At 39.9% G+C, this 26899-nt stretch overlaps 1 protein-coding gene across 4 annotated transcripts in view; it reads right to left on the reverse strand.

The window, feature by feature from the left end:
• Positions 1–25187, reverse strand: part of trim66 (tripartite motif containing 66) — a 210952-nt gene extending 185765 nt beyond the window's left edge. For 2 of the 4 annotated variants that reach the window (XM_080190176.1, XM_080190175.1), the window contains exon 1: positions 24700–25187. In XM_080190176.1, coding sequence (XP_080046302.1) covers positions 24700–24946 — 247 coding nt within the window. In that variant the 5' untranslated portion in view covers positions 24947–25187. The remainder of the gene's footprint in view (positions 1–24699) is intronic. The other 2 variants (XM_080190179.1, XM_080190180.1) reach the window with 2 other exon arrangements.
• Positions 25188–26899: the final 1712 nt, after the last annotated feature.

Genomic DNA, 26899 nt, shown 5'->3' on the forward strand with positions numbered 1-26899 from the left:
TAACTCGCTGTGAGGGTGGGATGTCTGGCAGAGGTAAAAGGTGGGAAAGGTCTTGGGAAGGGCAGTGCTAAATGGCACCAGAAAGTTCTCCGTGATAACATCCAGGGAATAACTAAGCCTGCTATCCGTCGGCTTGGTTAGCGTGGGGGCGTTAAGTGCATTTCAGGCCTCATCTATGAAGAAACCCATGGAGTCCTGAAAGTCATCTTAGAGAATATCATTCAGGTCTCTATCACCTACACCGAACACACCAAATGCAAGACTGTTACTGCCATGGATGTTGTGTACACCCTGAAATGCCAAGGACAAACCTGCTACAGTTTTGGTGGTTGAAAACTCAAGGGAAAATATTTCAGGATTCTTTGGTCTCGTTGCAGGAAATGGAGATTTGGCTGAGCACCAAATTCTCCGTTCTTGTTGACGGTGGATCAAGGGCCAGGGAATTCTGGTTTCTGTTAAATAATCAAAATTTCAGCACATGCTATGTACCAGTTACATATCACAGAACTATTTCTGTCACAGCCGAACTTGAGAGATATTATATGTATACCAACTGCACCACAATGGTGAACTAAAATTTAGCTTTCATGGTGGGACAGGGGTTGATTAGCTTTCAGACCTGATATCTGTATTAGCAATTGGAGACACAATGAAAGATAGTTTCAGTTCAATATTAGTGATTCCTCATACAACACTCCTTGTTCCAACAATTCTATCTAATTGAATTTAAGTGAGGGTCATTGCTGGGTGTACCCAGTTGCATCAAGTTATATCGATGAAAATGAGTGAAACTGATTTGCTGTAAAATAAAACAGCTTAACCATTTGAAACAAGATTTGCCTGATCTATTCATAATGGTCCAGGTTTTGAAGATTTAAGAAAAACGTATAAATAGTTATGACCATCTGGTCCATTCACACAAGGATGCGATAGGTACATCTCTGGATTATACTAGAACTGTACAATGGTGAAGCAACTCTGGCAAAATGAAGATGCTTAAAGTAACTAACATCACTGAGTCTAACTGAAGGCTAGTCAAGTTGCTACATAAAAAAAGGTAACAACAACAGAGTTAAATTAATCACAACTGGGTACAAAACATATTCAGGTTGTAGGTTCTAATTCTAAAATAATGGATAATGTCAATGTAATAAGTTAAAAATGAAAGTCAGCCCAGGAAGTATGAAATATTACAGGCCAATTTAAATGTGAGGTATAATTAGTCTTTTTTACTTGAAAGGAGCTTTAACTTTAAGAGCAGTAAACTGATGTGAAAAAGATAAAAGTGACTACAAAAATATCCTACACGAGAACATCAGACCAGACAATCCACCTAGCCTGTCCCACAGTTGATATGCACTGGGTTAGGCCATTCCTTGGCTCCCCCACCCCCCTTTCCTGGGAAGGGCAAACATCCAGATTTTTTTAAAAAAAAGACCAAAAGACAGACAATCTGGTATTTCATTCACCAATCTCTCGAGGCAAGCAAAACTAGTCAAGGAGCCCACAATGGCCATGATTCATGTTAGCTAGTATCTACTTTCTATGATGCAACTCCATCCACTCCAACTTCTCCTCCAAATGGTTTACACTGAATCAGCAGAGATTGCACAGTTATTCCCTAGAAAAAATTGCCCAACATCCAACTAACTTCTTCCCTCATCTAACTTATGATCCTTGCTCCTCACCAACCTAGCAAACTAAAACAATTTGTCACCGAGTAACTAATGGAATCTCTTATTATTCTACAGTTCACAACTGAAGTTACCCAGGTTTATGATTCCCTAAACTACATACTTTGGTTTCCAATTTGGGTAGCTAGGGTTTTATAAACTGGAGTACTTGAAGCTCTCCCCTGAACCCACTTCCAAACTTCAAGATCAGCCAGCATTCTAAAATGACACAAAACCAAGATCTTACATAAGAGGTACTAAAGTATGTTTCATTTAACAATAGACAGTTCTATGACTATATACCAGTGCACCATATTGCTTTGTTGCTTTTCTTACTTGCAGCTAATTTATTAAATTTATATACCCAATAAACCAAAGCTTATTCCAAAACACTGTTGCCCTTTTCAGAGTCCCATGCACCCCTGTGCTCGCTGACTTACATCGACTCCCATCCAAGCACACCTCATTAGGTTTTCAATTTCCTCCATTTTCTCATCCGCCCTCATCACTGTAACCCACTCCAGCCTTAAGGGGTATCTGGACTGTTCCAATTCTGACTTCTTGCATTCAGATGTTAATCGTGTCACCATCAGCAATGATACTTCCAGCTGCCAAGGCCCTAAACTGGAATTCAACTCTCTACCCATGTTTCAACCCATCTTTTCCCCTTAAAAAACTCTCCAAAATCTACTTAAGAACATAAGAAATAGGAGCAGGAGTAGGACATCTAGCCCTTCAAGCCTGCCCCGCCACTCAATAAGATCATGGCTGATCTGCAGTGGATCGGTTCCACTTTCCTGCTTTCCCCCCATAACCCTTAATTCCCTTGTCTATCAGAAATCTATCTACACTTGACTTAAATATATTCAACCACTGTTTTGGTCATCAGTCCTAATATCGTCTTTTGCATCATAGTGCCAGATTTCTCTTCGTAATTAGCCCAAAGCTGTTACATAAATGCAAGTTGTTGAACAAGAACTTCAAGTAATTCATTGGTTGCAAGACAGTGTGAAAGGCACAATGTTCTTTCTTCACATATTCTAATGCTAAATGCATAGTACAGAGTTTGACACTGCACATGGAATCAATGTACATAAAAAAAGTGAGCATTTTAAGATTCAAATATGTGAAGAAAAGGTGCATTTTACATTTTGTTGGCTGCAAGGCAATACTTGAAGTTCTTGAGCATTAATAAACATAAGAACATAAGAAATAGGAGCAGGAGTAGGCCATCTAGCCCTTCGAGCCTGCTCTGCCATTCAATAAGATCATGGCTGATCTGAAGTGGATCAGTTCCACTTTCCCGCTTTCTCCCCATAACCCTTAATTCCCTTGTCTGTCAAAAACCTATCTAACCGTGACTTAAATATGTTTAGCGAGGTAGCCTCCACCACTTCAACAGGCAGAGAATTCCAGAGATTCACCACCCTTTGAGTGAAGAAGTTCCTCCTCAACTCCGATCTAAAGTGCCCCCCCACTTACCTTGAGGCTGTGCCCTCTAGTCCTGCTATCCCTTCTAAGCAGGAAAAATCTCTCTACCTCTACCCTATCCATCCCTTTCATTATCTTATACATCTCTATATGATCCCCCTCATCCTACTAAACTCCAACAAGTACAGACCCAGTCTATTTAGTCTCTCTTCATAGTCCAACCCCCTCATCTCTGGTTATCAGCCTAGTGAACAAAAATTCCATAAAAGGCACTACAAACAGCAAATAAAGGGCAAGATTATTCTTTTGGTAGGGTTGGCTAGATGTTAAATTTGTATCACTTAATGCAACTGACATAATGGAATATACAAGTAATTAAAATTATAGGAAATCAGGGATTCATAAAAAGGCTTGCATACATCAAATAATAGAACATAGAATAGCGCAGTACAGGCCCTTTGGCCCTCAATGTTGCACCGACCAATGGAACCAATCTAATGGCCCTCTAACCTAAACTATTCCACTATTATCCATATGCCTAGCCAATGAACATTTGAACGCCCTTAAAGTTGGCGAGTCCACTACTGCTGCAGGCAGGGCATTCCAAGCCCTTACTACCCTCTGAGTAAAGGACTTGCGTCTGACATCCGTCCTATATTTATCATCCCTCATTTTAAAGCTAAGTTCCCTTGTGTTAGCCATCACCATCCGATGAAAAAGGCTCTCACTGTCCACCCTATCTAATCCTCTGATCATTTTGTATGTCTCAATTAGGTCACCTCTTAACCTTCTCTCTAAAACAAAAACAAACTCAAGTCCCTCAGCCTTTCCTCATAAAACCTTCCCACCATACCAGGCAACATCCTGGTAAACTTCCTCTGCACCCTTTCCAATGCTTCCACATCCTTCTTATAATGTGGCAACCAGAACTGTACGCAATACTACAAGTGTGGCCACACCAGAGTTTTGTACAGCTGCAACATGATCTCATGGCTCTGAAATTCAATCCCTCCACCAATAAAAGCTAACACACCGTACGCCTTCTTAACAACCCTATCAACCTGGGTGCCAACTTTCAGGGATCTATGCATATGTACACCGAGATCTCTCTGCTCATCCACACTACCAAGAGTCCTTCCATTAGCCCAATACTCTGTAATCCTGTTACTCCTTCCAAAGTGAATCACCTCACACTTTTCTGCATTAAAATCCATTTGCCACCTCTCAGCCCAGCTCTGCAGCTTATCTATGTCCCTCTGCAAACTGTAACATCCATCTTCACTGTCCACAACTCCTCCGACTTTAGTGTCATCCGCAAATTTACTAACCCATCCTTCTACACCCTCATCTAGGTCATTTATAAAAATGACAAACAGCAGTGGCCCCAAAACACATCCCTGTGGTACACCACTAGTAACTGAACTCCAGGTTGAACATTTCCCATCAACCACCACCCTCCATCTTCTATCAGCTAGCCAATTCCTGATCCAAACCGTCAAATCACCCTCAGTCCCATGCATCCGTATTTTCTGCAGTAGCTCCACACACAACTTCACACTACTGTCCCTAATCATTCTTTTATTCCTGACATACCTACAGAAAGCTTTAGGGTTCTCCTTGATCCTATCCGCCAAAGTCTTCTCATGTCCTTTTCTGGCTCTTCTTAACTCTCTCTTTAGCTCCTTCCTGGCTAACTTGTAACTCTCCAGTGTCCTAACTGAGCCTTCACGTCTCTTCTTTTCACAAGTCTCCTTCTTCCTCTTCACAAGAGATTCAACTTCTTTAGTCCCCTCGCTCGACCACTTCCTCCCTGCCTGACAGGTACATATTTATCAAGGACTCGCAGGAGCTGCTCCTTGAACAAGCTCCACATTTCAATTGTGCCTATCCCCTGCAGTTTCCTACTCCAACCTATGTATCCTAAATCTTGCCTAGTAATTTCCTTTCCCCCAGCTATAACTTCTGCCCCTCAGTATATACCTATCCCTTTCCATCACTAAGATAAACGTAACTGAATTGTGGTCACTATCACCAAAGTGCTCACCTACCTCCAAGTCTAACACCTAGTCTGGTTCATTACCCAGTACCAAATTCAATGTGGCCTCACCACTTGTTGCCCTATCTACATACGGTGTTAGGAAACCTTCCTGCACATATCGGACAAAAACTGACCCTTCTAACGTACTTGAACTATAGCTTTTCCAATCAATATTTGTAAAGCTAAAGTCCCCCATAACAACGACCCTGTTATTTTCACTCCTATCCAGGGTCATTTTTGCAATCCTTTCCTCTACATCTCTGGAACTTTTTGGAGGCCTATAAAAAACCTTGCAGCAGGGTGACCTCTCCTTTCCTGTTTCTAATCACAGCCCATACTACCTCAATAGAAGAGGCTTCATCAAACATCCTTTCTGCCACCGTAATACTGTCCTTGACTAACAATGCCATGCCTTCCCCTCTTCTACCACCTTCTCTGCTCTGACTGAAACATCTAAACCCCGGAACCTGCAACAACATTCCTGTCCCTGCTCTATCCATGTCTCCGAAATGGCCACAACATCAAACATCTAACAGGATGAAATTTCTGATCACATCTGCCACAGGAATTGTCGTAGGTGGGCCAGAAGACTTGACCAACCATTTAAAAGGTCCGTTTTACTCAGGTGGAAATTTCCAGTTTTGGGGTGGGCACCATTGGAAAATCCTGTCCAAAATGTCTTGCAGGAATGGGCACAAGTCCTTTTTCCTCTAAAAATTGGATTTCTTTTGCAGTAGAATCTTGGTACGTTATTAATGGCTCTATCATAAAAACAGATGCATTCGAAAGCTTTGAGTATACAGAATATGATTCAGGACCACTTACGATTTGTCTCAATTACATCTATGCCATGTTGCAGTTCCCTTCAAGGGACTAGATGTTGCATTTATTGATTTTTTTTCCCTTTGCCAATGAGATTCTCTTCCTCTCTCTGAAGAGCTTTCTTTGTGTTCAGAGTCACTCAAGAAAGAAATGCTTTTCCAAAAAAAAATCACAATCCCTACCAACAAGAAAGGCAAGAACAGCAAAATATGACTTGAAATGACATTTTCATAAAAGAATCCCAATTAAGTTAGCGTTCTAGAATTCTCTACTTGAGACACTTATGGGAGCATCACAAGGACTCAAGCAGAAAACCACAACCTTTTTTGGACAATTAGAAATGGCCAATAAATATTGTCTTGCTAGGGTCACCCACGTTGACTTTTTTTAAAAAGTCAGATATCGTCGGTAACCGTTTGCCCTCCAAATGAAAAGCCTAGATAGTAATTAGCTGTCTTTCAGCAAACAGCAGCAGTCCTTCCCCATTCCAAATCTAATAATGTAATAGCAGCCCACCTAAAAATCACAACTATTGCTACCAATCTTTTTTTTAACCATTCCCTCAGAGTCAAGGATGACTTGCCTCCACACCAAAAATTCTCAAAGTCCAATGCGCGACCTACCACCTGTGTCACAGGTAGGGCAGACAGTGGCTGGAGTGCTTGGTTGCCTTAAGAGGGCAAGACAATCTGAGTAATGCTAGTAAGATCTCATTTGTATGTCAGTTTCTCTTCCTCTACCCATGATAATTAACCTACCCAACACTAACATTTTAGAACATAAATTATCCACAGGAGAGTCAAGACAGGATTTACTAGGCAGAAAACCTAACTGCAATTGTCAACCTAATGCTAACATATTAAATTCATCCAACTATAATTTTTATGATTGCCTTCCAATCAAATCTCAGGGAGAATAGTCCACCTACACATATAATGAGGGTGCAAGTGTCTCCAAAACAATGCCACAACCTCCTCACTCAGCTGCGCACAGACACTGCTGGGCAGAACCACTAAGAATGTTGTTACATACTTCTCCTATACCACAGTAAAGGAACTCCCACCACCTGTACGTGACCATCTATTATTGTCACTACTGAAAACTTTTAAACTAATAATGAAATACCTACTAAATGCTGCATAACAACATAACTTGAATGAACAAATTTAATTTGGCCAGCCTGCTAAGCTTAACAGCGGGAACAAATAAAAAACCCACTGGAAACAAAACCAGAAAATAATGGAACATCCAGCAAGTGTGATAGCATCTGTGAATGCAACAGATAAGTTAGTCAGCCAAACTTTGCTGGATAAATAGTGGCACGTTAACAATGCTGTCAGTATAAATATGCAAATCAGAGAACTCAGCGATTGAGATAAACATCCAAGTTTATAAACATCCAAGTTGGATAAACATCCAACATGCATACAGTCAAAACCTTGGTGGTTAATTCAAGCTGTTCTGCAATTTGCTTTGGCCACCTTATTGGATTTATTCATGAATTGATCATTAAAACTTGTTGCAGAATGTTGGGGCCGGAATTTAACAGCTCAAGCATATGAATGCAACGCCAATGACCCTACTTTCAATTTCATTTCTGAAAGTAATAAGTTGTTGAGATTTTTAAAATGTCAACATCTTCCTTACTTTATCCTCAGGTTCAACCCTACCCCCCCCCCCCCACCCCCTCCTTTCTGGTTATCCCTGTGTTTCTTACTCAATTCTTAAAAAAATGCCCCATTGCCCTCACCACATTACTATAAACTTGCACTTCCAGCAAGTTATGGCACAAGAAAAATTTGAATTGAAGGGTGCAGCAAAATAGTCCAGTAGGGTTCACGATGAGATGCCCTGCTTCCCAAGACTTGGATCACTTTTCGGATTGGACCTTTATAGTTAAATCACAGATATTGTTCTGGGTAGCAAAATCAAGATCTGTACTTTCACCCTTCGACTTACTTTAACTCCCTGAAACAGATACAGAAACTAAATCTAATAACGAACATTTTTTTCAATCATTTATGGGACATAGGCATTGCTGGCTGGCCAGCATTTATTGTAAAAAGTCTGACAACACCAGGTTTAAGGCCAACCGATTTATTTGATAGTACACTCACTAGCTTTCGGGTTAGCCCCTTCGTCAGGTGAATGGAGAGTTCTGGCCTCAGACAGAGCATATAAAGCACAGACAGTTTACAGATTACTGATTAGAATGCGAATCTTTACACCTAACCTGCTGTTCAAGTCTTAAAGACTTTAAGACTAACCCGAAAGCTAGTGAGTTTACGATCAAATAAATCGGTTGGACTTAAACCTGGTGTTGTCAGACTTTTTACTGTGTTTACCCCAGTCCAACGCCGGCATACCCACATCATCAGCATTTATTGCCCATCCCTAATTGCTGGGGGCAGTTAAGAGTCAACCACATTGTCGTGGCTCTGGAATCACAAATAGATCAGGCCAGATAAGGACGGGATTTCTTTTCCCCTAAAAGGACATTAGTGAATCAGATTGGTGTTTCTGACAATCAATAGTTTCATGGTCATCAGTAGATTCTTAATTCCTGATTTTTTTTTACTGAATTCAAATTCCACCATCTGCCGTGGCAGGATTTGAACCCGGGTCCCCTAAACATTAGCTGAGTTGCTGGATTAATAGTCTAAAGATAATACCACTAGGCCATCACTTCACCAATATTAATGACAAAAGTTCTTAAATGTTGATGTTCTCATATATTACTATAAAATCGAACTATTTTTGTAAATCTATATATAAAAAATATAGACAAATAATTACTGCCAATGTACCTAATATTTTAAGATCACTATATTATGGCAGGTCAATTACACCACATGGTTATCTTGGACAAATTGGATAAAGGGAAAAACTGAACTTTGAGTGGCCTGGCAATTTGCTGTTGCAACCTTTCCCTACCAGCCAGTTTAGCGTTTTTCCCCTTGTTGAATCTGGTTGTGTCTTCTCCTTTGCAGACTACTTCCACGTATGTTTTCTTTTCCCCTAACTGACCTAATCTCCTGATTACTCTCTCCCAACAAATTCCATCTCTTTCAAGATTTAGCTCAATACTCCCACCCTGAATTTTGCCTTGTATACATGGTGAAAAATATATGACTGACAATGAGTCGTCCAGCATGTAATACACTTGTTAACCCAGTATTCGAGATTGGGCTCCTTCAGAAAGTCAGCACCTGGTATCTTACTTCCTCTTAGCATGCAAATTTTGCCATCAGCAGTTTCCAAAAATAAAACATATAAAAATTTGTTTTTCCCCTTTGAACGTACTGAGAAATTAGAACCCTTCTAGCATAAATTTACAAGTCAGCATCTTATATCCAAGTTCATTTTTCCTCTTCACAGCCCTTTTTACAATGTAAAGGGGCTTAAAATAAGGCCTTTCATCATCTAACCACTATAACTTGATTCATCTCATGTCTGCCTGTTTCAACATTTTGTCACACGCTTTTGCACTGGACCTTTATGTCTTCATTTAGATTTCTCAGCAGGATATTTTTCACCTTCCTCATTTAGTGGGAAGGACAAAAAAAATGAATGACAGTTGAAACTATTAACAGCTCTTAAACGCAATAATGTGGAAATATTTTCACTAACTACTAAAGGACATCTTGTTAGTAATTCAAAGTTTGAGGTCATTTCATCTATGTATTAATTCACTATAAACATAGCTAATGGCCACTCATTTAGTTACAATGAATCCAATAATCTTGACATTCTACATTAAAAATAATTTCAATTATTTAATATCATTAATTAGAAGCCTTGCTAAGACACTGTATATTACATGGAATGACTAAATCTTATAAAATACATACCCTTCACCTCAACTGTGAATCCGGGTGTGTCAAGTAGAACTTGTACAGGAACATTCAATTCTAATAATTTGTCAATAGGTTGGTTTTTGTCATCACACCATGATTTTGAATATCAGTTTAGGATGCTATTGAAATATGGAACATAGCTCTGACTGACAGCTGGGGAAAAGACTTCTTAATACCAAAAGACAACACATGCTATAAAACATGGTTAAAGTGCATGGTTTCATAAATCTGCACTTGCTTACAATGCCTATGATTTGAATTACTGACAAGCAGATTCTTCAAAATTATTAAAAAACAAATATTCAATAGAACAGTATAAATTTCACATAAGGTTGGTGTTACAATGTTAATGTCCTAGACCAAATTAATAATACTCCCACAAGTTGATTGGTCTGATTGCCAAGGAGTAGCAAAGCCACAAGTGGGCCAAGAATAGTAATTCAACTTTATTCCATAGGTATATCATATCTTTGATATTGCCCTTGTGCATTTGCTTTGTGTCATTGATAAGCCAAGGAACTAAAGTGATAAACATAACTAAAATCTCTTCAAATAAAAAGGCTCAGGCAGAAAAGATAAATAATTATAAAACAGATAGAAAGGAGGATAGTAGTTATAGATTGTGTTTTAGGCACTACAGATGAAGGGAAAACTACAGGACGTAAAGTAATTAAACCAGGTGAGAGAAATAAGAACTGAGTAAATATTGAGTATTTCTAAAAAAAACTTGTCAAAGGTTTTCATCTTGCACTCATCAGGACATCTAGAAGAATACAATGGAAAGGAAATCAACAACCTTATACTATACAAGAAGAGAATATGGGTCAGTTGGCAAGTCATTGCAGAACATTTCCATGGAGAGTGAATCAGTTGATGGTAACTGACAAGCATTGTTTCAAATTTAAAGCAAGCAGTTTGACTAACTCATTTCATGTTTAGAAACATAGAAAATAGAAACAGGAGTAGGTCATTCTGCCCTTTGAGATTGCTCCACATTCATTATCATGGTCTTGCAACTCTCTAACCTGCTCCTGCTTTCTCCCCAGATCCTTTGATCCCTTTGGCCCTAACAGCCACATTAACTCCTTGAAAATAACGTTTTGGCCTCAACTGCTTTTCCTAGTAGTGAATTCCACTGGCTCATCACTCTGGGTGAAAAAAACCTTTCCTCATCTCAGTGCAAAACGGTCTACCCTGTGTCCTCCAATTCTGATCCCAGATTCTGGACACCCCCACTACCAGGAATATCTTTCTTGCATCTACCTGGTTTAGTCCTGTCATAATTTTATAGGTTTTGAGTAGATATCCCCTCACTCTTCTAAACTTCAGTAAATAAAATCATAACCAACTCAATGTTAGTCCCACCATCCCAGGAATCAAACTGATAAACATTCACTGCACTCCCTCCGTAGCAACAACATCCTTCCTTAGGAAAGGAAGTCAACATTCCACGTACAGTCTCACAAAAGGCTCTGCATAACTGCTCCTGCACTGGAATCTCACTTATGAAAACCAACATACCATTTGCCAGTTTTACTGCTGGCTGTGCCTGCAAACTTACTTTCAATGACTCCAGATTTCATTGAAAGAGGGGAACGTGCAATCTACAGCCATTTAACTAATAATCTGCCTTCTTGTTTTTGTTCCAAAGTGGATAACCTCAGTTATCCACATTGTACTGCATTTGCCCACTCACTATTCAAGTCTTATTGAAGCATCCTTGTATCCTCCTCACAGTTCACTTCCCACTCATCTGCAAACTTGGAGATACTACATTTAGTTCCTTCATTTAGATGAATAGCTGAGGTCCTAGTACTGATGCCTGTCTTACCCCACCAGTCACTGCTTGCCATTTGGAAAATGTTTATGCCCATTCTTTGTTTCCTATGCATCTCAATACATGCGTGCTGTATAATTTCACACACTATTCTCTTGTGGATCCTTGATGAAAGCTTCTGAAAATCCAAATAAACTACATCCACTGCTCTCCCTCATCAACTCTTAATTACATCCTTGAAGAATTCCAGTAGATTTGTCAAGCATGATATCCCTTTTGTAAATCCATGCTGACTGTCCGCTCCTGCCACTATTTTCCAAGTGCTCTGCTTCAAGAGTGGACTACAGCATTTTCTCCATTACTGATTGGTCTACAATTTTATTTTTTCTCTATCTCCTTTTTAAATAGGAAGTGTTACATTAGCCATCCTCTCATCTGTAGGAACTGTTCCAGTGTCCATGGAATCTTGGAAGATGATCACCAATGCATCCACTATTTTTAGGGCCACCTCCATAAGTACTCCAGAATTTAGATCAATCGCTTCAATCTCCACAACATCATTTCTCTAATAATACTAGTTTCCTTCAGTGCCTTCCTCTCACTATACCCTGCGGGGCTCCCCAATATTTTTGGGTTGTGTCTCCTTTGTGAAGCATACAGTTAGTTGGTCAGCCATTTGTTTGTTCCCCATTATAAGTTCCCTGTCCCTAACTGTAAAGGACCTACATTTGTTTACACCAAAAAGTCAGTTTTATGTTCCCTGCCTGCTCTCTCTCTCATTAAGAAGGGAGATACAGAGTATAGGTCCCTTTGCTGAATTCTAAACTATTCCCAATCCTCAGGTCTGTTGTTTTTATGGCAATGCATATGCCTCTTCCTTGGATCTAATGATGGGATTGATCTAATTTCCCTTATAAGCCATGGTATGGCCGCCTTTCCCAGTTTGTGTGCTAGACAGAAATGAACAATTGTTGCGCTCTTTGAACGTTTGCCATTACCTATTCACCATCAACCCATTAAGTAATGTTCTCCAATCTATCACAGCAAACTCATGTCTCATACTGTCATAGTTCCCTTTATTTAGATTCAGGGCACTGGTCTCAGAATCAACTATGCTACTCTCCATCTTGATGAAGAATTCTGTGTAATGATACTGTGCCTTTAAGAATAGTGTTTTAGTCATGTTTTTGGACAGGATGTTTCTGGCAGTCCTTTCCACTTTATTGGTGTTGTTTTGTCGACAACTGGTATCCTCTATTGTTACTGCAGCAGTATAATTGCTAAAATGTAAAACAATCTGGATGAATGCTGTTGTTGTTTCCCTGGGATCTTGCAAAGTGGGGCTTGATTGACAAATATGGTCATGTGATAGGGTAAAGCTAGACTTACACGGAATATTCAAGCTTAGGTGTTGCTTTGAATCAAGAGAAAACATCTTTCTTTTCTCCTCTCTGAAGTATGGTGACTAGGGAGTTCACACACCAGGTTAAAGTCCAAAGATAAACCTGTTGGATTTTAACCTGGTGTTGTGAGGCTTCTTACTGTGTTTACCCCAGTCCAACACCAGCATCTCCACATCATAACTAGGGAGCTGCCAGAGACCAGGTTTACACCTCTGAAATTTTGTTGTTGAGGATATATCCTTTGAATACAGAGATTGGATTTCTGTCCAGAAGTCAAATGGCTGGAAATCTAGCATCACAAGCATCTTTGGCTCCTGTGCTATCGCATTCAACAAAAGGCATTTATGTCTGTGGGGTAGTGCTTTTAAATTGGAACAATGGCGATAGCTAGTTGCTAAACATGACAAAGTATAATTCTCAAGTATTTTAATTGATAAGGTTAGCCAATTCTTTGTTATATTCCATCTGTATTCTTGAGTAAAGTTTGTTTTGATAAAAGCTTCCTAATGGGGCACTCGAAACACCTTACGCTTACGCTAATGTGAGATGCATTGGACGTGAGCCAAAGAGGCAGAGTGAAAGAAAAAGAGGACATGGCCTAGCAAGCTACTCATTCAAGGGCAAGTAGAGATGGGCAATAAACACTGTTAAGCAACGTCCACTCTCTCTCAGAAGTCAATTTCCAATACTGACAGTTCATTTTATATTCTGCCTGGTTGCTACAAATCAAGTAGCCAACAAATAGATCAATAGTGTTTATTGATATTACATTGCGTGTGGAAGTTATTTCACAAATATAAATAATCCATAAATGTTGCAAAAGAATGACAATAAATCTATCTCCAACTTAAAGGTCAAAACATACCAATCTCAACTTTTTGTTAAATGCTTCATCACATTTTGTATATAGTTTTTAATTGCATAAATGTGCATAAAGCTGCGAAAGTTAAATGCAGGTATGGCATTTACTAAATGGCTTCAAAAACCAATGGAATCTATTCATGAGCAAAAAGCAAGATTCGTACTGAATATATAAGTTCATAAGGTAGAGATCATCTATCTCCTTAGCCCAGTTTTATTTAGATTTATTTCCCATTCATTACTTTTCAACCGAGCAGTTCCTAATTATGAGTATTGAAAGGATAAAACCTTTTTGAAAATCAATTCTTTTTTGTTTCAAATATCTAAATGATCTTTTGTTAAGCAAGAGAAAAGAGAGAGAAGGAACATCACACAATGGGGAGGCAGTAGTGTAGTATCATCTCTCAATTACTTATCCAGAGGCCCAGGGTGAGGATCTGGGTCAAATCCCACCATGGCAGATGGTGGGATTTGAAATCAATAAAAATATGGAATTAATGACCATAAAATCATTTTCAATGGTCATAAAAACCCATCTGATTCACTGATGCCCTTTAGGGAGAGATTGCTGCAGTTATTACCTGGTCTGGCCTACATTTAATTCTAGGCCTACAGCAATGCAGTTGATACAAAAAAAAAATTCTCTGAAAATGGCCTAGCAAGCCACTCATTCAAGTGCAATTAGGGATGGGCAATAAATGCTGATCTAGCTTGTAATGCCCATGCACTAGGAATGAATAAAAACAAAGTGAAATAGGAGCTGCAAATAACATTCTAAGTGGGATCTTCATGAAGGCCTTGAATGAAGAATCCTGCCCAAAACATTAACTTTTTCTTTCAGGCGCAAGAATGGCTACAATTATATTTCCCTACCAATCTTCATTGGTCATGTAGGCTGAGTTCTTATACTGAAGACAATTATTCAGCAAGAAGTTTGCGTATTTTTACTTTATAGACGGCCAAAATGTGCAAAAAAAATGAGGATGCTTGCCCAGGTATAACTAATCTATTCTAAACTGCCCCATTAGTCTACTCTCAAAGTGACAGAAGGAGCCATGAATAGCACCATCAAGAGGCATCTGCGCAAAAATACTGAATGTGTTTCTCCATGATCACCCAGCTGCTGACCATCTTAGTCCAAATACAGACATACCACCCAAATTCCAGATGCAGAGGAGAGAATGGCTACAGTAGACATCAAGACAACATGTGACCAAATGTGGTACAGAAGAGCCCTGAATTCAAGTTAACAAGAATCAGGATGTCTGACTGGATTAATTCCTAACTGCTAATCATCTCAGTCCAAGACATCACTGCAGGAGTTCCTTATGGCAGTATCCTAGGTTCAACTATCATCTGCTACTTCAACAAGTGTCCCTCCAAAGTCAAGAGGGGGGCCATTTGTTGCCAATTGCACCAGTGTGCCTGCTTAATTTGTAATTCTTCAAATAACAAAACGTCAAGGAACATTTGCACCACAAAATGTGTTGGGCAATGGCAATCTTAGAGCACTTATCCATTTCCCAATTGTATTCAATGGCATTCTCATTAACAAATCTCAACAACTTCCTTGGGTCACTACTGACCAGAACCGAGTATGCCAGCTGATAAATGACCTGGCTAACTCAGGAGGTCAGAGATTTGATTCGGCATTCTGTAGTCAATGGCTCACCAGATTCCTCAGAATCTCTCTACCACTGAGAAGGCATGCAAGGAGTTTATTTATCAATGTCACAACTAGGTTTATATTAACACTGCAATGAAGTTACTGTGAAATCCCCTAAACACCACATTCCAGCACCTATTTGGGTACACAGGGGGAAACTTTAGCATGGCCAATGCACCTAACGAGCAGCTCTTCTGGACATTGGAAGGAAACTAGAGCCTCCAAAAAGGAAACCCACACAGACATGGGGAGAATATGCAGACTCCACATGGACAGTGACCCAACCAGGAATCAAACTTAGGTCCCAGCACTAAGACAGCAGTGCTACCCATTGTGCCACCTATACTGTGATAGAATAATTTTCATTTGCCTGGACAAGTGAAGCTGTAATAAAACTCAAGCTCAACACTATCCAAAAACAGTCTACTTGATGGACACTTCATCTACTGGCATATATAGTTAGTGCCTTCACTATACCACATATTATCTGGGGGATGTGCAGCAGAAACTTGCCACAACATTTTTGCCACCTCCAATGTCCACAACTTCAACCATCAAGAAGGATATGGGTAGGAACATGGGAACATCACTTTCAAGTCACCAACAGTCCTGTTTTGGACATAGACTGATGCTGCTGAGCTAAAGTAGACCTGTTTAGCATTGTGGTGGGTCCACCTCACTGACTGCAGTAGGTCAAGAAGGCCCACCACCTTCAAGTGCAACTAACAATGTGCAATGAACGTCAACCTTGCCAGTTATGTTCACATTATGGGAATGCTCAGAAAGGGTTGCTTTAGTATAATGTGTGTAGAATGCTTCACAAAAACTTGGAATAATGAAATTCAACATAATTTAGAAAACCCATTTCAGAACCATGCAATTTTTTTAAAAATTTGCTTATGTGACCAATCAACTTGCATCCTTTTCATACCTGCTAGATAAGAAAAATTTCAAAATGTTAATAAAAATAATTCACTTCTGATGGGATTAAGAAGAATTATTTCAACAAACAAAATTACAAAGTAGTAATTATCTGGATGTATTTACCGTATTGAAACCATCAGGGAATTTCCACAATATCTCTCAAATTATTTTGTATGATGCAACAAGTCTGAACCAATATTACCAGAAATAAACACACTTTAAATAGTTTTAAAGAAATATTCTTAAAAGCTTCCCCATTTAGCTTTTCTACCTCCCACCGAGTTGCTGCTGTGAGCTACCTGCTTTCTACCACATGTATTACATGGCCATCACACTGGCATGTGTGATGTCACTTTTTGCTTTGCAAGATTTTCATGCTGACAGTTCAAAATGTCACAATACCTTTCACTACGGATCTCAATAATTTTAAAGAAACATTCTCAAAAGTATATTCGTGATTCCTCTGATGTCACAAGTCACACCAACAATTTCCATTTCTTTGGCTTAAGTGCCTCCCCCTCCTCATTACGGAAGCCCAATACCTCTACACCTCCAGCCACCCCCCCCAGAATAGTTTGAAGGCTCTCCTCTTAACGGAGGCCCGGATAATCCCTGTCCACCACTCTTCTCCTCTGCCTGGCTAAACCAGTTCTGTCACTCAAATTTTAATTTATCCTTTTAAACTTGTCTCACTAATTGTGAATAAAAAGTGCAGTCATGGATACCCACACAGGCCCAATTATGCCCGTCTTCTTATTGGTTATGTGGAACACTCCTTGTTTCAGTCCCACTCCTGTAACTCAATTTTCCCATTGTATCAATGCCTGTATTGGTGCAATATTCTCATCTGGATTTGGAAAAAATCAAAATCAATTTTACTTCTAATTTCCACCCCTCTCATCTTCCCTTCCTTGACCTCCGTCACTATTTCTGGTGATAGACCGGCCAACAATATTCATTACAAGCCCACCAACTCCCACAGCTACCTCGACTACAGGTCCCCACACCCTGCCCCCTGCAAGGTGCATAAGAACGTAAGAAAAAGGAGCAGGAGCAAGCCATCCAGCCCCTCAAGCCTGCTCCGCCATTCAATAAGGTCATGGCTGATCTGAAGTGGATCAGTTCCACTTACCCACCTGCTCCCCATAACCCTTATCGACCAGAAATGGGAAACTAGGAAACCATTCTTCTAGTTTCTCAGCTCAGTTGCTGTTCTGATGATGCAACCTTTGAAAATGGTGCTCCTGGCATGTTTTGAGTTCTTCCAGCATCTGCAGTATTTCACTTATTTGAAAAAGGTTTCCCATTTAGCCTCCTCCCTCCCTCCCTTCCTCTCCACTCCCCCCCGCCACCCCGTGCATTACTGCTGTGAACTGCCTGTTCTTCCATGTGTATAACATGGTCAAATAGACAGTTGTCACTTCCTGCTTTGCAAGATCATAATGCAGGACAATTACTTTCAGCTCAAGGCACTTCAGTATAATACTTTCCACTACTGATCTAAAAGTTTAACTGTAAGATTAATTTACTGTTCCAAAAAATATTCACACAGCACAAATGTCACTATTGTCACACTGTCAAGAAAGAAATTTAACCATTTCAGTCATTAAAAAAAAATTAAGTCCCATCTCACCCTATTTCTGCAAAAAAAAGCTAAAGGTTGCTCTTGTACACATTGAGTTTCTACACAGTGCAAAAATGCAGCCCCAACACCTCTCCACAAGGAAGGAAAGAAGAAGGAGAAGAAGAAGAAGTAATTATTGGTCTATGTTGCATTCCTGGCAGCCAGCTCAACACAAACAGTAAATGGATTAGGCACTGCTTTCTTGTCTGTAGAGCAAGATGATCCAAGAACATTGACGCAAATGATAACTGGTATGAATAAGGAGGGAAGAAGGAGAATACAATGCACAAAGGATCCCCAAATTTAAGTGAACAATCCCTTCACCAGAACAGATATTAAACTACATACCAAAATGGAATGATGCCAATTTTTTTAAAACTAGAAGCTCCACAAGCCAGTACATATTTGGTGCTCATTGTCACAAGACTGTGCCCCTTTGTTTTTAAAAATATTAAATTTTTAAACTGACTGAAACTTCTGCAATTTGAACTGAGACAAAGCAAACTACTTCAAGATACAAGGCCACATTTGAACAACGAGAAAAACAAAATCACCCTCAGGGGACTGTGAAGACAGGCGGGTCAAATTTTCCCGATTATTGACAAAGGCTGATGGTGGATGGGGAGTATGGCTTTCTCTGGCATGATCATAAAAAATTAAATGGCAAACTGTAGGTCCCACAATGTCATGAATGTGGGACAGATTCTGATTTAGCCCGGCATGTGAGCAACTTTGAAGATTGGAGTGTCATTTTTAAAGCTCCAACCACCACCACCACCACCACCACCCACATTTCCCCCCCAAAAAACCCAGAGCAGAAAATCTCAGCCAATGACTATATCAAACCTGTCACTGTGCAAGGAAGAAACATTTTAAACAAAAGTACTACGTACACTAAAACAATGGCTGCGCCGCCTGACACACCCAGAACCTCTTGGATGTCTTCATCCATTGTTGTCCAGCCACTTAAGAGTTTAAAAGTGACACAGGCAGTATCAAGAAAAAGTCTTCAGAGGAGTCAGGCAGAAGGCTGCTTTCTCTTCTAGAATAGCTATGTCTTCCAAATCGAGGGCTAACTTTGCCAGAAACAGAGATCTCATAATAAGTGCAACATCTCCAACCACACCCAAGAAACCAGCGAACTTAAATTGGTTATAGCATTTAATATCTCCGCCTCAAGGCAAAAAGGGTGTTTAACCATAAATTATTTTACTTCTGGAAATTGGACTCCAACTCCCTTTATTTCTGATATGGATGCGTACCTGTACATCAGCCTGAGGGCCAAATGTTTAATCTCATTTTTATTTTGCAGGTTTTAAGGGTTAATAAATCTTGTTCACTCTTTAACTCAAGAAAACCTTATTTGAACGGATTCTTATTATTAATTATTAAATATATTCCTATTTGAAAAGGCATTTGTAAACAACTGAGCAGATTGAATAAAGCGGAGCCAGTTCACCCCTTCACACCTGGTGGCAACAATATAGCCTAGGAACGCTCAAAACTCAATACTAACTTAGCTTCAACCATGGACATGATTTTCAATTAGGGTTCCTGGTAGAAAAGCAGATGGTGCGAACTTTGGCCAAGAACAAGATTCAGTTTGGTCATAAGAACATAAGAAATAGGAAATAGGAGCAGGAGTAGGCCATCTAGCCCTTCGAGCCTGCCCCGCCATTCAATAAGATCATGGCTGATCTGTTGTGGCTCAGTTCCACTTTCCCGCCCTCTCCCCATAACCCTTAATCCCCTCTCTTATCAAGAACCCATCAACCCGCTTCTTAAAAATATTTAGCGAGGCAGCCTCCACCACTTCAACGGGCAGAGAATTCCAGAGATTCACCACCCTTTGAGTGAAGAAGTTCCTCCTCAACTCCGTTCTAAACCGCCTCCCCTTTATCTTGAGGCCGTGCCCCCTAGTCCTACTGTCTTTTTTGAGCGGGAAGAGTCTCTCCACCTCTATCCTATCCATCCCATTCATCATCTTATACGTCTCAATGAGATCTCCCCTCATTCTTCTAAACTCTAACGAGTACAAGCCTAGTTTATTCAGCCTCTCCTCATAGCTCAATCCCCTCAACTCCGGTAACAGCCTAGTAAACCTCCTCTGCACTCCCTCCAGGGCCAAAATATTCTGACACTCATTTGGAGATTACCCAATTTGGGGAATGTACCAAAGGTCAGCTAATTTCATGGGATGGTAGACCATTATAAATTAGAGCGACTGAATTCAATGCCAAAATCAAGTTTAAAAAAAACAAAATGAGTAAAAGAAAACGGGATTCAAGAAAGAGGAATAAAGGGAATGTTAAAAAAAAATTTAGAATCTCCAACTATCACCAGGTGAGACTTCATAAACTTGTTTGGATGTACATTTATCACATCATTAAAAAGGGCACTGGACAAAACTTCTAAAGTATATTTAGTTATTATCAATTACACAAATGTAACAACTTCTTAGCACTCAATGCATGTCAATGGCAGACAGAAAGATGCCATTTTTGTGAAGGCAAAGGCAGTGACAATTTTTCAATTTCTGCATTTATACTATCAGTCTCATGATTTCGACAACAACACATCACCAATATATTTTGTGGATCAGTATTCACAAAGCAGAAGGATGTGGTGGATGGTGAGTGTGGAAAGGAGGATATTGACATTCTAGGACATGACAAAAAGGGAGGTTTCGAAAAATATTAAGGTGGACAAGTCCCCAGGACCAGATAGGGTCTATCCCAGAATACTGAGAAAGGCGAGGGAAGAAATTGCTGAGGCCTTGGCCAAAATCTTTGCATCCCTTTTAGGCATGGGTGAGGTACCAGAGGATTGAGTAGCAGCTAATATTGTTCCTCTGTTTAAGAGGGGCAGAAGAGACAATCTGGGAAATGACAGACCTGTGCCTTACATCACTGGTAGGGAAATTATTGGAGAAGATTCCTATGGATGGGATACTCACACCTGGAAGAGAATAGGCTTATTAGCAATAGGCAGCATGGTTTTGTAACAGGGAGGGTATGTCTCAAACTTGATTGAGTTTTGAGGGAATGACAAAAACAAAACTGACCAGGGCAGGTCAGTGGATGCCTTCAATAAAAGGTTCCGCATGGCAGCCTGCGTACAACTCTGGTTGCTACACTATCGGAAGGATGATGATGCATTGGAAAGGGTGCAGGAGAGATTTACCAGGATGTTGCCTGGTTTGGAGGATATTGCCTCAGAAGAAACACTGAACAAACTTGGATTGTTTTCATTGGAGCGGAGGAGGACGAGGGGGGAACCTTGTTGGAGGTTTAGAAGATTATGACAGGCTTGGATTGAGCGGATAGTCTTTATCCCCCAGGGTCGATTACTCGGGGACATAGGTTGAAAATGAGGGAGAAAGTTTAGAAGAGATGCAAGGGGCAAGTTGTTCCCCCACACAGAGGGTGCTGAATGCCTAGAACATGCTGCCCAGGGAGAAGACGGTGGAAGGAGATTCTATAACAACATTCAAGAGGCATCTGGATAGATACATAAATAGGCAGGGAATAGAGGGATATGGACCACATAGAGGAAAGATGATATTAGATTAGAGAGGCATCTGTATTGGCACAGACCTGGTGGGCTGAAGGGTCTGTTCCTGTGCTATACAGTTCTTTGTTTTAAATGCAATTCAAGCTGAGCATGAATTGGCAGTTACCAACAGATAACACCAATGACTGGGACAAGCGAATCTTCTGAGGTTTTCTTTTATGCCAGAGTATGATGATCAATACAAATACTAACCAGACCAGTTGCAACAAGACTGAATTCAAAACCATTAAGAAACAAGCAAGAAGAAAAAAAAAATCCAACACTGGTTCAGTGCAAGGGCAGACTTAAATGCTCCAGATTTACTAAATCTAGTGAAACAGCTTTTCCCATTCTGAGGATGATTGAAATCACAAACAATTGATAAAAATAAATCAATCCTATTCAACTCAATGGTCTCTATCAAAATGGCACAACAGAAATGGACTTCTGACAGGGAATATCCAGCAGCTAACATTTTGTACAACTTTAATCCGCACAATGATTAAATCCATTTAAAAGTTGCAGTTTGGTGTTAAAAGTTCCACTTGAATGATTGTGTGTAAAAAAAAAATCAATATGTAATTAAAATAAGAGGCTCCAGATATCTTGGACATAATTCATGTCCCTGTTAAGGTACATCCAAAAAAAAGGTGCTTTATGTTGGCCTACAACTGTCCAGTAGATCTGTACTTTTGTTATTAAAATTTCTGTATATACTATGTAGAATATCTCAGTCACTTGAAATAATACTAGTTTCAAAAATTGCCCATCATTCAACAGTGGTTTTTATCCACACCATGCCTTAGTTTGCCACCAACTCAACTCCTGTCCTGAGCACATGGATGAAGTCAAACCAGACTGTTTGCAACATTGATGTCATATTTGACTAAGGGATCAGTTTCTAACCACGTATCTGCAACATAATTTAGACAGTCAATTTCCAGCTCTTCATTGTGGCCATTTTCTGGCCCTGCCTCAGTGAATCTGATACTCATCGTCTCATTCATGCTAGTCTCCCAAATTGTGCCCTCCCTAAACTGGAAGTCATCCAAAACTCTAATGTCAATGTCCTAACTGCATTAAATTTCCACCTAACTCATTTTCATTTGAGATGATCAATGACTTCAAAAAGGAAATTGGATGGACACTTAAGGGAAATTAACATGCAAGGCAATGGAGCTGGCTAGACTACAATGGACTGATTGGCCTCCTTCTGTGCTGGACTCACCACATCCATCACCTCTTAGGTATATTTGCTGACCTACGCAAGTTTCCTGTTAAGCAACGCCTTAGTTTTAAGAATTTCATTCTTGTTTTCAAACTCTCTATGTCCTGGCCTCTTGCTATCCAGGTAATATTTTCTTGTTGCAACTTGGTGTTATGTGCCCTCATCTAATTCTAACTGCCTGAACTTCTCCAACTTAATTTATTTCACTATTAGTGGCAGTCTAGATGCTGCCTAGGCCTGAACATCTGTAATTCCCTCCATAAGCATTTCATTCCTCCTTACTTATTTAACCAAAGTTTTGGTCATCTTCCTTAATATACCATTATGTAGTTTGACATCAGGTTTTGTTTATAATCCACCTGCGAAGTGACTTGGGAACCTCTCTGTTAAAAGTGCTGTATGAATAAAAGTCAACAGCTCAGAAATTTCTGTATAAATGAAACACTAGTCCTTCGATCAGAACATATGGAATCACCTTCTTGTGAACTCGGAAGCAGAAGATAGTGACCCATTCAAGATGGGAGGTGAGGAATTTATTTTGAGGATCATTCATCTTTGGATTGCTCTTCTACACTGAATATATTTGCGACTGGGATTATACTTTAAGGCAGTAAAGGATTGGAAGGCTCAGGAGCGGAGATAGGACCGTAAACAGTTTAGCCATAATCTTAGTGAATGGCAGCACAGACTTGATGATTGAATGGTGTACTCCTACTTATGGTGTTATGACAAAAACAGAAATACTTAATTGCAAATACTGTTTGGTTTTTCTATAAATCAACTACTTATTTTTACATGTCCCTTGGGATATCTGGCCCACCAGTTCTTGAACAGCTTACTTTAAAAATTCTGTTGAACATCCACCATGTTGTTCATTGGAAGATATTTACTCTATTGCAACAGAAGTTTGTGTTATTATCCCCCACAGCCCCATCTTCATTATAATGAAATAAAATTCATGCCAGATAGATCATTGCACAATTATGTTTATGAACATAGGAAATCTCATGAGTCACTTTGCTGGGTGACGTGTACCCTCTATGTCAACCTTTGCTGCTACACCTACTCAATTCCAAGTAAAAACATTTAGCATTGGGATGAAGAGTATACAACTAGATACATGATTACCACAGTCAAAACGATTTTGTTACAAACTCATTCCTGACCAAAATACAGAAATTTATCTTGATGGAACAGAGATCCAGTAGAAAACAGATTGGAAGTTTTAACAAAGCCGGTTGCAAGCAATAAGCTTTCTTCAAGGTATATAAAGAGTAAAGAATTTCAGAGGGGCAAGCATTGAAAGAAAACATCAAATCAATTTCGATCTTTAATCAAATTTCCACGCAGGAGACAGAAATTTCAGAGCAATATTTCAAACGTGTAGGCACCCAGAGAGGGTTGCAATGAGATCCTACTCTTTTTTTCCTGGTTTCTCTGAGTACGGAAACCATTTAACTCAAAAAAAATTAAGGATGTAGACCAAGCGATCTCGCTCAGCAGGTACGAACTCACGGTGAGGATGTTACCGTTTAATTGTAGACTAGATAAAAGTTAGTAATATAAATAAGAAATTATAATTGCCAAAAAAACACTGTATTTCGCTTATAAGTAACGTCAACCGTTAACTGACACAATGCTTTTTTTTAAATCCAAACTGTAAGTAAAGTCAAAACCGTTTCTGAGTGCAGGTGTGCACAATCCTACTCATTTGCGCGAAAAATAGAAACAAAGATAATCATGTCAAACTGAAGCTTTCCACATCCCTGAACAGGGGCGGGCAGGTGTGAGGATGTCTCGCAGGACTCGCTAGAGTTAACAGCAATTTTCTTTAACTCGTTACCTTCTTCATTACTCCTCTCCTGGCAGGCTGCAGTGATGGGGCTGGGGCAGAGGCTGCGGATTCGTGTCGGCACACAGTCTTTACAGAACGTGTGGAGACATGGCAGCAATCTGGGCTCGCGATTTGTAAACTCCGACTTGCAAACCAGGCAGACCTTCAGCAGATTGCACTCGTCCTTTGTAGAGTTACTCATCCATTCGTTCTCGGCTTCATTGCTGATCACACTGTCTGCACCACTTTGGTCCATATTCCCCTCTCCTTGCCAAGCAAACGTTTGACCCTTTTCACCACCCCCTACGCACAGTTGGAGGATCCCTAGATGGCAGTGATGTGAAGTGTTGCTCTTTTAAATTACATCATTCCCCGAGAGAAAAGGAAAGCGAGTCAAACCGTGAAAAAGGCGAAGTATGCGAGTTGTTAAGCTTCACACTGAACCTCATTCTGTCACTGCGTTTTCAAGGTCTTAATAAAATCGACTTCTAACGTCATGTCAGCTCCTGGGACTGGTTGAATGTGAATGACGTACTCGGTTGGTAATAGGCAAATGAACTGCAGCTCGGTAAATAGCAATTAAAGCACAGAAGTGTTATCAGGCTTTTAAGATCCTCAGATAAAAGCTGTGACAGTCGAAGTGAAGTGATCAATAAATAGTGCCAAAAATAAAGATGCGCAATTCTTTTTTAAAAATTAGATCCCTGGACTGTTGTAAATAAAAGTTTGTTGGACAAATATTTATTTGTTTGTTTTGTGTTTGGGAAATGGAAAATTAATTTTCTACAGTTTTGTATGTCAAGTGTTTTTTTTGTGATCAACAGGATTTTTTTGGAGGTGAAGGGATCAAGGTGTGGTCGCCTCAACAATGCCAGGCAATCATTGAATCCCTATGGTGCAGAAGCAATGACCAACTCCAACAACAGAGGATCTAACCATCACCTCCTGACATTCAATGGCATCAACATTGATGAATTTGCCACTATCAACATGCTGGGATTTTAAACATTGAACATAAACCGAACAGGACCAACCATACAAATACTGTGGCTGTAAGAACAAATCAGAAGCTGGGAATTATGTGGCAAGTAACGCATATCCTGACCCCACAAAGCTTGTCAACCATCTAGTAAGCACAAGTTTGGAATGTGATCAAATCCTCTCCACTCACCTGATGAGCACAACTCCAATAATACTCAAGAAGAGTGAAGAGTATGAAAAAACACTGGCAGGTAAAATAAAGGAAGATCCAAAGGTGTTTTATAAAAATATAAGAGCTCGAAACTGGCAATATATTAAAGGTAAGAAAATGACTTGGGAAAGAGTAGAGCCCATCAGGGACCAATGTGGTAATTTGTGTGTGGAGCCAGAAGATATAGATGAGGTTTTGAATAAGTACTTTGCATCTGTGTTCACCCTGGAGAAGAATGATGTAGATATAAAGATTGGGAAGAGGCACTGTGATTTACTTGAACATCTTAACATTGAAAGGGAGGAGGTATTTACTTGGCTAAAAGTGGATAAATCCCCAGGCTGATGTGGGAGGCAAGAGATTGCAGCTGCTCTGACATTAATTTTCAAATCTTCCCTGGCCACAGGAGAGGTGCCAGAGCACAGCTAATGTGGTACCATTATTCAAGAAGGAAAGTAGGGAAAAACCAGGAAATTATAGGCCAGTGAGTCTAACCTCAGTGGTAGGGAAACTACTGGGAAAAAAAGAGGGACAGAATTAATCTCCACTTGGAGAAGCAAGGGAGATCATGTCATACAAATTTGATTGAATTTTTCAAGGACTGGACTGAGTGCGTAGATGAGGGTAGTGCAGGTGAGGGTGCTACATGGACATCATTAAGGCTTTTCTCAAGGTCCCACATGGGAGGCTGATGAAGAAGTTAAGAACTCTTGGGAATCCAAGATAATTTGGCAAACCGGATCCAGAATTGGCTTAGTGGCAGAGGGTGATGGTTAAATGTTAACCATCACTTGTTTTTATGACAGGAAGCCTGTCATAAAAACAAGCCTGCTGGGATCAGCGCTGAGTCCCTTGTGTACATTAATGATCCAGAAAGGAATGTAGGAGTAAGTTCACAGATTAGAAAAATAGGTGGTGTGGTAAACAGTGAGGAGCAAAGCCTTAGATTATAGAATTATATAGATAGACTGGTTAGATGGGCAAAACAGTAGCAAATGAAATTTAATCCTGAAAAGC

Source organism: Carcharhinus amblyrhynchos, chromosome 6 (assembly GCF_965287045.1).
Source record: "Carcharhinus amblyrhynchos chromosome 6, sCarAmb.v2.hapA, whole genome shotgun sequence".
Taxonomy (NCBI): Eukaryota; Metazoa; Chordata; class Chondrichthyes; order Carcharhiniformes; family Carcharhinidae; genus Carcharhinus; species Carcharhinus amblyrhynchos.